Source organism: Thermobia domestica, chromosome 6 (assembly GCF_964235325.1).
Source record: "Thermobia domestica chromosome 6, izTheDome1.hap1.1, whole genome shotgun sequence".
Taxonomy (NCBI): Eukaryota; Metazoa; Arthropoda; class Insecta; order Zygentoma; family Lepismatidae; genus Thermobia; species Thermobia domestica.
The window spans coordinates 21,336,871-21,350,638 of record NC_137459.1 but is presented as its reverse complement, the minus strand read 5'-3'; the positions used below and the strand labels follow the sequence as shown (position 1 = coordinate 21,350,638).

The 13,768-nt window shown below is 35.6% G+C and overlaps 1 protein-coding gene across 1 annotated transcript in view; it reads left to right on the top strand.

Moving 5' to 3' along the window:
* The window catches only part of LOC145687877 (uncharacterized), a 41,646-nt gene that overhangs the window by 11,668 nt on the left and 16,210 nt on the right, over positions 1 to 13,768 (top strand). Inside the window, exon 3 of the mRNA XM_081761391.1 lies at positions 10,937 to 11,095. Coding sequence (XP_081617517.1) covers positions 10,937 to 11,095 — 159 coding nt within the window. The remainder of the gene's footprint in view (positions 1 to 10,936; positions 11,096 to 13,768) is intronic.

The following is a 13,768-nucleotide window of genomic DNA, read 5'->3' as shown; positions in this document are numbered from 1 at the left end:
CGAAGAGTGTTTTTGAAGGGAAGCAGCAATTCTTCTAGTAGCCAAGTTGGCGGAAATTATAATGATTGGTACGGCAACTTTGACGTTAGTTCCAGCCGTAGTCAGAGTGACTTTAACAGCTGGGATAATGCATGATGGAAGGCAACAGGAAACCACCACTCTGTTTTTCCCTACTTTGCTGACAGCAGAAAGAGAACATATGTACAATGGTCTTTCGCAGGTCAGAATATAGTTCCGTAGGTAAATCTCGCCCCCCCCCCCTCCCTCATTTGGATCTCCGGGATAAACATGTCGGACACAAAGAGTAACAGTGTGGGGGAAAATCACTTTTGGAAGGAAGACGAGCAAGACCAAAAGGTTTAGGATAGGGACATGGAACGTACGTACCATGTTACAAGGAGGGAAGTTAGAAAATCTTAAAGAAGAAATGAAACAAAATAATCTAGATTTGGTAAGAGCTTGTAAAGTTTGATGAGATGGTAATGGGGTTTTAAACAGCGAGGGATATAGAATGTTTTACTCACAAGGGACCCATTCCGATTTGGCGAATTCAATTGCTGAAAATGATTGCTAGCATTGGATTCAGTACCAAAAGCAGAGAAAAAGAGGGTGTTTAGTGGCAGACCTATACAGGCTAGAAGAGGGCAAAGTGCGAAGATAGAACGTAGAAAATGTCTTGAAATGTCATTTTACTTTTAAAACGAGTAGAGGGATTGATGTCAATAAGAGCTATGCTCATTTCTGTGCAAAATTATGATTTTCTTCCATTGCCTTTACCCAGTTCAAGAATTTCAAACAGTACCCTATTACTGGAACCATGACAAGCATCCAAGGATACCAGGTGCACTTCCAAACAACAGTATCGTAGACCACAACGTTAGTTGTGAATATAAATAAACTGTAGTGTCTCGCTTATTTTGGAAAGGAGAAAATTGAAAGCAAACGTTGAATAAAACATATGCTTCTATTTTGTATCGGTATAATCTAAAGTTGCTGTAATATAATTTTGTTCTAATGTTTAAAAACTAAATACTTCAATTTTAATTATTATCAAACAAAGTACCTTTCAAAGAGCTCGTATTAAGCACACAAAAATTTACGGTTTCGATATTTCAAAAATAAAATACGGAGTCCGTAAATAATAAATATACAATTTTATGATGTTCTTTGGTGTCTTTGTTATTGCCCCTCAGTCTTCATTTCTGCCCCCCCCCCCCCCTAATAAAGCAGGCTGGCTATGGACTTGCTAAAATCTCTATGAATATGTCGTTAAACAAATTCCACGCATTCTTAAGAGCACCAACGAGTTTTTGTAAGTTAACGTCTGTAATTTTATAGAGCTAAAAACGTCAGGATAATATTCTTAAATATATAATTCTTCTTACTGTATAAAGATAATAAAAAAATAGCCGTGATGTTATTTTTCAAAATAATCTGAAACACTAATATATATATATATATATATATATATATATATATATATATATATATATATATATATATATATATATATATATATATATATATATACTTCGTTGCTCATGAATTTACAAAATACAACATTATGAATAGGATGACAGTTTCACAGGTAGTTTAACAGACTTTTGATGCGATAGTCATACTTGTCTAGAAGATAAATTTCGTTAACAGTAAATAATATTGAGGCTAAGCGGTTAGCGTACGCACCTTTGACCTGGGAAAACCCGGGTTCGATTCCTTGCGGGATCTCATGTTAAGCTCTGAGTCCATGTGTTATTTAACCTCGCTGCTGAAAGGGACGCTAAACTCAAAATCAAATCAAATTAATCAACAGGAAATCATAATAGTTCCTTTATTCCCGTAACACCTGGGACAAAAAAGTATGCATCAAAGGCGAATACTCTGAGTTACCATGGTTAATAGCCTTGTAAATGCGGGTTTCTTTACAGTACTGTCAAGTAGCTCTCTGATCTGATGACGTGCTTGTCGCTCTGATCGAACTCTGCGTGACGTATCAGTTCCTAATTCGCTGTCTTGAACTTCATATTCACCCAATTGATGTACAATGGAGTTCCAAGCGTAGAGCAATTTGATTTGAATTTAGTTTAATCCCCGTTCAGCAGCCAGGCTATATGAGACGTGGACCTGCTGATTAACGTGGAATCCAAACCACATGAGCTACCGCCGGGAATCGAAGTCGGGTCTCCCCCGCCAAAGGCGCGTACGCTAACCGCTTAACCACGAAGGAGCTCTGTAGAGCAATTTGTCTCTGGTGCATACCACCTCCGTATTGTTTAACAATATATTCTGTCTGAAAGTTATCCAATAGTACCAAAACTGGGAGAACATGCAAACGAATGAACATTAAGTTGAAAAATAAATAAATAAACTCATATGATACGGGAATTTTCCTGAAATGATTGTGTGTACTTATGAGTTGTCTTACGTTTCCTATTGGCTGTTTCAGAGCAGAGAGTAAATATTTGGAGAGATAAGAGTAAATTATTATTGGTATAAATAAATAAATAAATAAATAAAAAATTTTATGAATTTGGATCATATTCTTAATACAGCTATTTGAATTCTTATTGTAAGAGGTATTGAAAAACGTCATATATCAAGTATTATTATCTATGAAATATTTACTGTGTATGGGAATATGTACTATTTCTTCAGAAACAGCAGTTTCCGTCTTCGATACAATCCGTTAGTTCATTTTTTCTTTCTTTTCTTTTTTTTTTTTTTTTAATGAATGTAAATACTTTCCTCCAAATTTTCTATCAAATCGATTTCTTTTGTTTTAATCTTTCAGATTTTCAGTTCATTGTAAGTAAAAATAAATAAATAAATAGCAATATATATGAGAACTATATATAAGGGTATTTCAATGGCGATTTAAGTTTCTAAGATCGAATATTTGCATATTGCTGAAAAGAATTCAACATCTTTCATGTTAACAGATTCAGTTTCTTTTTACAGTAGTAGCACTACCTATATCAAGCATCGTTGAGTATTCAGCACAGTATCATGTATCGTTATACGAGGGGCGTCTAATAAGCTTACCTGGTCATCACTGTTCTATGGAGGTCTATATACCGTCGCCACTTTATGGGGAAGCGAAATATTCCCAGAGAAAAAATAGTATTTGTCATGGCCTGCAAACCACTGGGAAACAGCCTGTTGGACTTCGTTGTCCGACAGGTTCGTCTCCTGTCACCAGTTGAGCTAGAAATTTGTCCTGGTCCTCCTGAAAGAAGTCCAAGTCTTGGGACAGCTGCATCCGAGCGATGCTTCAACTTCTGGAAATCCATTGTTCGCGGCGTAACACAAACACTTTGCTCACGGCAGGGTTGGCTGGTTTAAACCAGCTTTTTTTTCCCCTTCAAAAAAAAAAAAAAAAAAAAAAAAAAAAAAAAAAAAAAAAAAAAAAAACTGGTTATCACGTTTCACTCCCGTATATTATAGTATTATATTCTGACCTAAATTCCCCATTCATTACTCAAAGATATTAAACTACAAAAGCAGCTTTTTTTTTATTTATTATAAGTTTATGAATGTTTCTTTTGTGATATTTTGTAGTTTGTTATTATTGTTATGCAATTGCAACCGAAAAAAATTCTAAATATTGTTTTCTTTTTAATAATGTTTACTATTGGTAAAATAAATCGAAATGCGGTACTTTTTTGGAGGGGTTCATACAAACCTCAGAAGAGGCATTTATTGAAATCAGAAGTATCTTTGGTGTCTATTTATGTATAAATTGGTCAGAGCCAAAGTGGACTCAAATAATTCGTATCTTTATTTACTTTTCTTACTGATATGCAAATTAAGTCGTCATATTTCTTTAACTTGGACTAATAAAAGTCGTAGTGAACTGACTTGGACTAAATTAGTTCTTCTGTACTCTGTAGTATTTTGAAATTGTTCACATGTAATTCTGTACAATGATTTCACTTCTGCAACTGTTTATCTTTTTGTCCTTCTGAAATGACTCTTGATAATTATATTAACAAGTATGTTCAAATGGAGGACAATTTCTCTCGGACGTAAGCCGAAGAGCCGTTTGGATTCCGCTTTAAGCTTATGTGATCCCTTCCAGCATAACCTGGTTGTTGCATAATAACACCAAGGCGAAGCAAACTTATTTCTATCCATATGTAATATAAATACATCGAGCAAATTATTTAAACAAAAAACAAAAAAAAAACAAAAACAAAAAAAAACGGGTTTAAACAAAAAAAACTGTTTTTTTTTTTTTTCAATAAAAACCATGATTTTGCGTACACTGGCCTTGGCTTGGGTGTCAGGTGTTATTATGCTCCCCCTCCCTTCCTGTCTAGGTAGATAACTTATTGGTCGCTCCTCGTATACTCTAGATGTCATTTCTTCATATGCAGTATTTCTTAACCCAGATTCCCAACAGAAACAGCAATCATATTGAGAAACCAATTTAACCTCAGAGTGGCTAGGGTCAGACTTGAACCGCAGACAGAAGTACACAAGGTTTTTATTTACGAGTTTAGATGTTTATAAATAGAATCAACTATGCAATTTATGAGTTGATCCAAGTAGACTACGGCATAGGCAATATACAATTATTATGGTATTGTCATCCGTTCACCATATTTGGATATATATTTACGCACGGAAAAGAAAGTATTTGACAGTTGACAAATTATCTTTTGCCAATAACTCGGAAACAAATTAATTAATTTGGATCTTTTTGTTGTTATCCTTTGAATAGTTATAATTTGATAACTTGCCAAAGTCGTTACTATAATAGGTTAATTTATTGTTGAGTTACTAGGAAAAGAAATTTTGTCAACTGAAGAATACTTTCTTTCGTGACGGTACAGTGGCGGCTAATGTTTGTGTTGCAGCGTTGTGCAACGACCAAAGTATTTCAAGGAAAAAATATTACCAGTAATAGTAAAGAACAGGGAAAATTACTTTCTAATACTCCCGTATACTTTAAATAACATATTTTTAATTTCTATAACTGTAAAATCCATTGATCCGTTTTAAAAAGCGGAAAAAAATCCGTCAGAAAGTCTATAATTTATATTGCGTTGCAGCAAACATACAACGACCAGATTTCTACAGCGCGGTAATTGGAGCGAATGTTAAGCTTCCCCTATCCCAGAAGTTAAAGGCTCTGGTCGTTGCAGTGCTTCTGCAACAACGCGGCATGGTTTTCTGTGAACGAGGTTTTTCGCGCTAAATAAGATTTCTGAATTTTATTTCACTGCCAATTACAAATGGAATTTATTTTTGTGCATTCATATTTTTAAATTACGGGACTATACTGAAGCAAACCGATATAATGAAAAAAAAAAAAAAAATCGCAGAAATACAAACTAAGAAAATACGTAATGGTATAGAAAACAAATGAAAGTAAACACGCATATACAAGTTAATTCTTAGCTCATATAGATAATGAAAGCTTCTTGTACAGCAATTTGTGAATCAAATATTAATAAGTCAATATACAGAACCTCCTTCCCCTCTGTGCATAGTAGCCTATTGTAGTGTATACATACTATCCACTCTTGAATGTATTTTATACTCTTGATAACTTTCCATATAAAACTGTATAATAGAAAACGTCACATTGAATTTGGGACCAGTTAGCCACGAGAGAAGGGTCCACCGGGTTCGGACTTCCCAAAAATTTCCAAACTCGACAGACATTAGTAGATTTTCTTAACGAACTACACTTGTTTAACAGAGAAATGATTCATGTACGCTAAATATTTTATTTTATGCCTCATCGTGTACTCTCTCTTTTCTTATAAAAATAATCGTTCTATCATTTTTATCCTAAGAATATAGGTGACGGTAATTAAGAATTACTTATTGTCTTTGCGGGTGAAGAATAAGACAGGTTCGATATTACATAGACGTTTCGAACCCTTCAAATACTTTGGACTCCTCCCAGCAAACATTTCTGGGTGTAGAACGGCAATAGACTTTCGGCTTGTGTTACATGCTGATCCTACATCTGGCTGGTTTCAAAGTTTGCTTTCCAGAACGTATCACATTAATAAGTATTGTTTCGCCTGTGTGGGAGTATATTTTGTTCATCGTACATTTGGATAATTTGAAATGTAGTTTTTCTTTTACGCATGTGTGTGGGTTGGTGAATATGTGACATTCGTGATTCTTGTACGTCTTTTATATCTGCTGTTTTTCCGGTTTAAATTCACAGGACATCTTATGGCAGCAGTGTTATTTGCCTAGATATACTTCTACAATTTGTTTTAAATTTTCCTAGATAAACTGAATAAAGCGTGTTCAATTTACATTTTTTTATAGCATAGTCTCTGCCACGAACTGTCTTCTATGTACGCTGCAGGGGAATTTGGATCACTGTCAGGGACTGGGCCTACTAGAATGAATTGTTCGCAATAATCTTTAAAAAGAAAAAAAAAATAGTGAATCTACAAAGCTTCTGAAATTAATATTAACTGTTCCTATGACGTAAGCAAACGGAGACAGACTTTTTCCACATCTAAAAGAATTGACACTTTCAAGGAATTAAACGTTCCAAGAAGGTTATCACCATTGGTTATGCTTTCAATAAAAAAAGACCTCATAATGAGAATACCAGAGTTCAACCAGCATGTATTAGACAAATTTACTTCAATCAAAGAGAGGAAAATGGACTTACTAATTAAATAAGGTGACTAATCGGATAAAATGTTCTGAATTATTTTTTAAAATCAGAATTTTATTTAATTTCACATGTCACATGGCATTTGCATCTAAAGTTTTGCTGGTTAGTCAATTAGTCCAACTGTATATTTTCTGTCTCCGATCGTTCGTAGTGCAACACTGAAACCACAATCCACCGGCCACCACTGTATGTGTATTAGGTGTGTGAGCTTTCACGTCGAGAATGGCTTGAAACAAGGAGATGCGTTGTCGCCGTTATTATTCAGTTTTATTCTGGAATATGCTCAGTGCTGCTATTCAGCCGGTTCGCTAGAACCGGTTGTTAAAATATTTCGAGTTCGCAGAACCGTTTGTTATACCCAGACAAAACACACACAAGCATGACCTAACCAAGAATGTAAGAAAAAAGCCAAACAAATTTGAGAAAAACATCTCTGTACTTTTCCACCTGACTTGTATTGTGTGAAAACAAGCAGCTTTTAATTGTTTCAATTCAATGGACAGACAGAAATTTGAATGGGCAGATAGGAATTTGAATATGAATTCTGGGATTTTGTCCGGGATACTGGAATCTGTGAGTGTAATAAATGTAATACGATCTAAGGGGTTGTCGACATATTACGTAACGCGGAAAAGGGGAGAGAGGGTTTGGTCTTGCGTTACAAAGTATGACACTAGGGAGGAGGGGGCTAACGTCTTCGTTACGTAACGTTTCTTTCTGTAATATTTATTTCTATTTTTATGCAATCTTTTAAACAAATAATTTTATTCAGTTCTTTTCATTTTTATAAATAAATATTTATATTGTTTTGGAAAATTGATAACATACAGCCGTATAAATTGAACCATGCAGAAAGGATTTTAAGACGCTACTAGATACCAGCATAACTGGTGACGAACCCTGCGTGTATTACAATACACTAAAGCTCTGTTTTGTGGCTATTGCCGCAATGCATTTACGGTACACGCTCTTCTGGAGTTAGTTGTTAGCGATCGTAACTACCGCTTGAAAATGCTCTCGCGTTTTCACTCGTATCGCTATTTCTGAGACTAGATTTAAAACTTTTGGTTAGAATCATTTCCCACTCTATTCTTCCAAGAGGTTTCGCATGTGAAACAGAAGAAACTCTTTTTCGTGAAATCCGCGACACAAGCAAAATAAGATATTAAAAACCGAATTCGTCGGATATTCATCTCATACTGAATTTATCTTTAGATTTGAATTTATCAAGAGAAATCAAGTTTATTCGCATTCAGGCACTGATTTAGGACAAGAATTTGAGAAGAGGTAAACTGAAGTCCAAAGATGGTGATCGAAATCTTGTTCACAAACGAGATGTCCCTGCTCCTTCACGTCTGTAGCCACGTCGAATCTGTGATCTACAAGGAAGAAAACTTCTTTGTATTGTCGACATTCGGAAACTTCAAATATAGGAAGCATCCTGGATTCCAAAAAGGAAAGAGGTCAATGTCAGTTCTCTAGATCCTGTTTCACCTGCATCTTCCTGCAGCACTTCCTCTTTGCCAATCATCGGTGACCTAAGAGCTTGGGTACGATCTCCTTGGGAAAACAACAGTATGGAATTTCGAAGAATTAAGACTGGTTAATTAAACAACCTTATGGAGTTAAAATAATATCATGGTAATGTCATTTTCTAATACTTTGATCTGTTGGCGAAATAACACTACAAGTATATTCAAAATATGAGCATTTTATAATGGAAAGTTCTGCCATTAAAATTATTTTTTATTGTGATAATCCCCAAAATAAGCAAAATTGGTAAAAAATAAATAAATAAATAAATAAATAAAATTCAAAAAGCGTTACGTAACAAAGGAGGGAGGGGTTCAGCCTTGCATTACAAAGTATGACAAGTGAGAGAGAGGAGGTAAAATTGATCAAAAACAGCGTTACGTAATATGTGAACAGCCCCTGATGCCTATTACGTGTGCTACCTATCTGCAACAAGTTTTTGAATGACTACAATATCTTTATTAGATCCCGAGATATGTACCTTTGAAGCAATGTTTACAAAATTAAAGTGGCTTTCTATCGATATCTCGATCGATTGCTTGTCATGACCAATACTATCATTCCTCAAAATATGGCACTTTCCTGTTGGGACACACGATCTCTCTCTCTCTCTCTCTCTCTCTTTCTCTCTCTCTCTCTCTCTCTCTCTCTCTCTATATATATATATATATATATATATATATATATATAGAGAGAGAGAGAGGTTGTTGAAAGATTAGAATAGCACCACTGAATATGCTATAAGGAGAATCAAAAATACCAACCAGGGCCTAGAAATGAAAGACACCAGGTTATGACTTATGCTGATTACGTCAACTGATAGGTGATGGTATCAGCACAATAAGACTGAACGCAGATACCTTATTAAACGCCTTCAGGGATATATGTTTAAAAATAAATGCAGGAAAACTAAATACATGAAAATTGACTGTGGATCATTATTGTGCAAATTATGGGTATGTTAAAACATCAAACAATACTTTCGACAAAGTGGATATGTTAACAGGTCACATCCATATTCATGAAAAAATTAAATGTCGACTGAAAACAGGGAACTCGTGTTATTACTCAGCTCCAAATCTTTTCTTTTCGCGGGGGGCGGTGGCTCAGTGGTAGAGCGTTCACATCCGGTGGTTGGTGTCCCTAGTTCGATCCCAGTTCGCGCCGTGTGGACTGGTAGACAGACACCGTGCTCGTGGGTTCTCTGGGGTTCTCCCGTTTCCTCCCGCTTTCTTCATTCCACCATTTCATTCATTTATGATCATCATCGTCTCCTTTAGCCTAACCGGCATAATCGTAGGACGTAAAACGTAGAGATTTAATTTCATTTCTTTTGTCTTCACGAATTCTATCGAAGAATTAATTTTGCCTGTTGTGCTGTATGGTTGCGAAACATGATCGCTTACTCTGAGAGAAGAACGCAGACTGAAAGTATTTGAGAACAAGATCCTGAGACAAATATTCGGATCCAAGAGGAAGGGGAATGGCGGAAACTTCATAACGTAAAACTGCATAATTTATACCACCAAACATTGTAAGGGTCATCAAGTATAGGAGGCTCAGGTGAGCGGGTCATTTAGCCAGAATGGATTAAAGTAGGAACGCTTTCAAAATTTTATCCGGAAGACCTAAGCGCAGATGGGAGCACAGTATTAAGATGGATGTTGCAAAAATAGGAATACAAAATAGAAACTGGATCTACATGGCTGAAGTCAGTGGAGAGCTTTTGTAAATGTGGCATTGACGGTCCGAGTTCCATAAACGATAGAGTGATAGAGTAATGTGTAAGATACACGAAAAAGGTCGTATTTTAACCGTACAAGGAAAAAATGGTGAAGTAAGACGTACCTGAAAAATCAGAAATAATCTCCGTTAGTAGCAATAACCTGTCTTCAGCGTTTGGGTAGACTGTAGATTCCACATTGGTAGAACTCAGAGGAACTACGTTGTCCTCAGACAAAGAAGCTGTCCAGTATTTGATTCACCTCATCTAGGTTGCAACAGTTGTCCCCGCACATGCTAGTCTAACGAAATAAATAAATGATCATCCGAAATTTGGTAGCTAATATATCGAAGAGTTAACTTTTAATGAATTATTCAGTATAGAGTTTACCACATTCAGGTAGATTGTCCGCCCTTCACCGAGTTCTTATTATTATTATTTTTTTTTTTTTCTAAATATCACATAAGCATGCATCAATGGATTCTCACAATAAAAATCTTAAAACTGAATTGTAGAGAATCCATGAACATTTAGTCAGTTTCAAATCTTCGATAGAAATTATCTGGAGGTAACTTTATATCTATTTACTGAAAGCATGAAATTGAAAGTGAAATGAAATCTTTTAAGTATTACGTCTCATGTTTATGCCGGCTAGGCTAAAGGAGACTGTGATGATTAGGAATGAAGAAAGTGGGAGGAAGCGGAAGAATCCCGAGAAAACCCACGCACACGGTGTTTATCCACCACAAAGTTCACTTGGCGGGAGCAGGGTTTGAACCAAGAACGCAATGCGCTAGAGATCAGCACTCTACCACTGAGCCACCGCGGCCTAAACTTGAATTTAAAGTTGTCTTGTTACGTAGGTGTAAAACGAGTTGTGAGTAACTAGTTAGTGTCGGAACGAAATCAAAGCTATTCTCCTAGAATTTAACTGCTTTAAGTCAACTGTATGATAGTCTTATACTTGAATTGTTGGAGTCATTGAATTATGATCAATTACTAATTGTATTTGTGTTCTATTCCAGCAATGCCTGCACCAGCGGCCGTTCCGATGCACCCTGTAGCGGTTGGACCTCAGCCTAATATGGTCGCCCACGTACCCCACTTGGGTCCTCCAGCACCAAGTCCAATCAGACCGAGGCCAATGCTTATGACACCGCCAGGACCTCCACCAATGATGGCAGGCAAGTTTCTTGTTAGCTTTGATTATTTATCTGTAAATAAACTACCCTTTTTTAAAAGGTAGGAAGAAAATTCGAATAACCTCCCCGAGAGAATCATATATAAGCCTCAAGTTTAAAATTTTGTCTCGATACCTTGAATGGTATGGTCCCTTAGGCGAGTGTGCATCAGGACGGACAGACGGACAGATGTCGAAAAATCGTTTTTCGGTATGTATGGGTCATGAAATGTGTGAATCTGTTAAAATTTCGAATTGTTTTTTTTTTCTTTCTTTTTTTTCCTTTCTTTCTTCGTTCTCTCCTTTCGTCGCTCGAAAGTAAAGAGGGCGAAAGACTTTAGTAAAAGCTTCCTGTCGCCCCCTTGACAATTTCGTTTATTACCTCTCACTAAAGAAGAACATTTGGTAAATTATAAAAGCAAAAGTTATAAAGAGTGATCGATAAGTGTGTAAAGTGGATGTTAACATATATCTGTTGAACGCTTCACTAACAAGGGAAGTTCGGGAGAAAGCACTCGTCTGCTGAGAAACTAAGCATGCCATTTGAAAGACCAATTCATGCTGATTACAACAAACTAATAAAATTCCGATACGGTTGAGAACTTTTCGAGAGATTCAACTTTAAATGCACGATTGCGCCTCCTAGGGACCTACAATTATTATACAGTTTTGATGGGTTGAATTTGCTACTCCATCAGTGGGGTCCATTCATAAATTGTCCATTGCGAGTTGGATGACGAGTGACAAAGACGTAATGGTTGAGAATATACCAAAGAACTGCACACGATTTGTACAACCATTTGATGTGTTTGGATTTCGACCAATCAAATATTATGGCAGGAGATTTGTACTTACTATGAAACTTTTTCATCCGGAAGTTATGATGTACCGACGAAACAATAAAATAAAGTCCATACCCATGCTAATGAATCAGTTCCAATCATTGCAATACATTGAATTGTTTCAGTTTTCGTAACAAATTATATACATTTTGAATCACCTGTTGAATTTGCTTTACGCTTTGGTTAATCGAACTGTTCCCTTGATAGATGCAACGCAATTGAAACATATAAAATGTTCATGGTACAAGAAAGTCTTTTGCCTGCATCATTAGAACAGAAGAACAACAGTGATCAATTCTCATCTCTAACCTATCATTATTGTGAACTGTATAATGATTAATTTTAACTGACAGACCGGTTATTTACTGCAAAACAGTTTTTCTGTTATCTCCGATAGATTTCAATTCGTATGTCTATATTCGTTTCTAATGATGATGTACTTAACGCGTTTAAATGCGCCTAATTTTTTTTCATACAAACTTCCAAGTGGAATCTCTCGAACAGTTCTCAGCCGTACAGACATTTTATTAACTTCTTGTAATCAGCATGAATTGATCCTTCAAATGGCATGCTTAGCTTCTCTGCAGACGACTGCTTTCTCCCGAGCTTCCTTTGTGAGTGGTATGTCTAGACAAAGTCCTACTAAAACATACCTCTACATTTTGTAGTTATTTCGAACTCCGTGTAGAACCCTTTGCAGTTACTTGAGACTGATGAAACTTTCCCTGTACCTATACTTTAAATAATCTTGTAATCGAAAACTTAAATTTAATAAGAACTATCATCAGTTACCCGCTTCGCTGCGTTATATTAAGAAAAAATAGTAATATGTTCCATTAGTCAATAACTTTTTACTAGAAATGCAAGGGCTCGGAAAAAAACCGGCTTTTTTGGAAAAAAAAACTCGTTTTTTTCTGCTTCGCTTTTTTGCTTGGGAAATTTTGGGCTTTTTTGAAAATTCTGCTTTAAATTGATAAACCAGATTTTGTTTCGCTTCTCTACAACACAAAAAGTCATTTAATTAGTGGTTGATGCCGATAATAATATAAAACCTCGAAAATAAACCATGAATTTCGAAAAGATATTTCAAACAGTTTTACTTCTCAACATATTTACATTATGAATTCCAAAGGATTAACCAATGTATATAATAAGATTTTTTTTAACCTTCTACATACAAAAGTAAGCAGGGTTGGCAAGAACTATGGTTGTTTTAGAAAATGCCAAAAACCCGTTTTTGGGGGAGTTTAAACTAGGCTTTTTTGGTTTAAACCAGGTTTTTTGGGTTTAGATATTTTGCTTTATGTATTTATATTACATATTAACAGAAATAAGTTTGTTTCGCCTTGGTGTTATTATGCAACAACGGGGTTATGCTGGAAGAGGTCACATAAGCTTAAAGAAGTCCGACCAGTAAATTTCTTAAATTGAGAAACTCCCGCCTTAGTCATCGTGAAAGTCCCGTCATTACTCTAAATGTAAAACAATAACAGAAAAATCCTGTTATTACTTTGCATGTAAAATTTAAAGGTCAACGTATCATAATCAGTACGCTAAAACTGAGGTATTAAATTACAAATTTAGTACGTACATATCGTTGAAAGTACAATCCAAGCTAATGTTGGAAGCAACGTAGGCAATCGATAAATTTTGTCAATTTATATCAGTATATTTAAGCAACCTTGGCTTCTTTATAAAACAACAGGCATTCAGGCAGGCAGAAATATGAAATTTAGTTTCGTTTCGTATGTTCAGGCTTAACATCCTTACGTAATACCGAGGTTATCAAGGAGAAGACTTTCGCTTAAAGTTACATCCGAACCGCTACTTTGTTT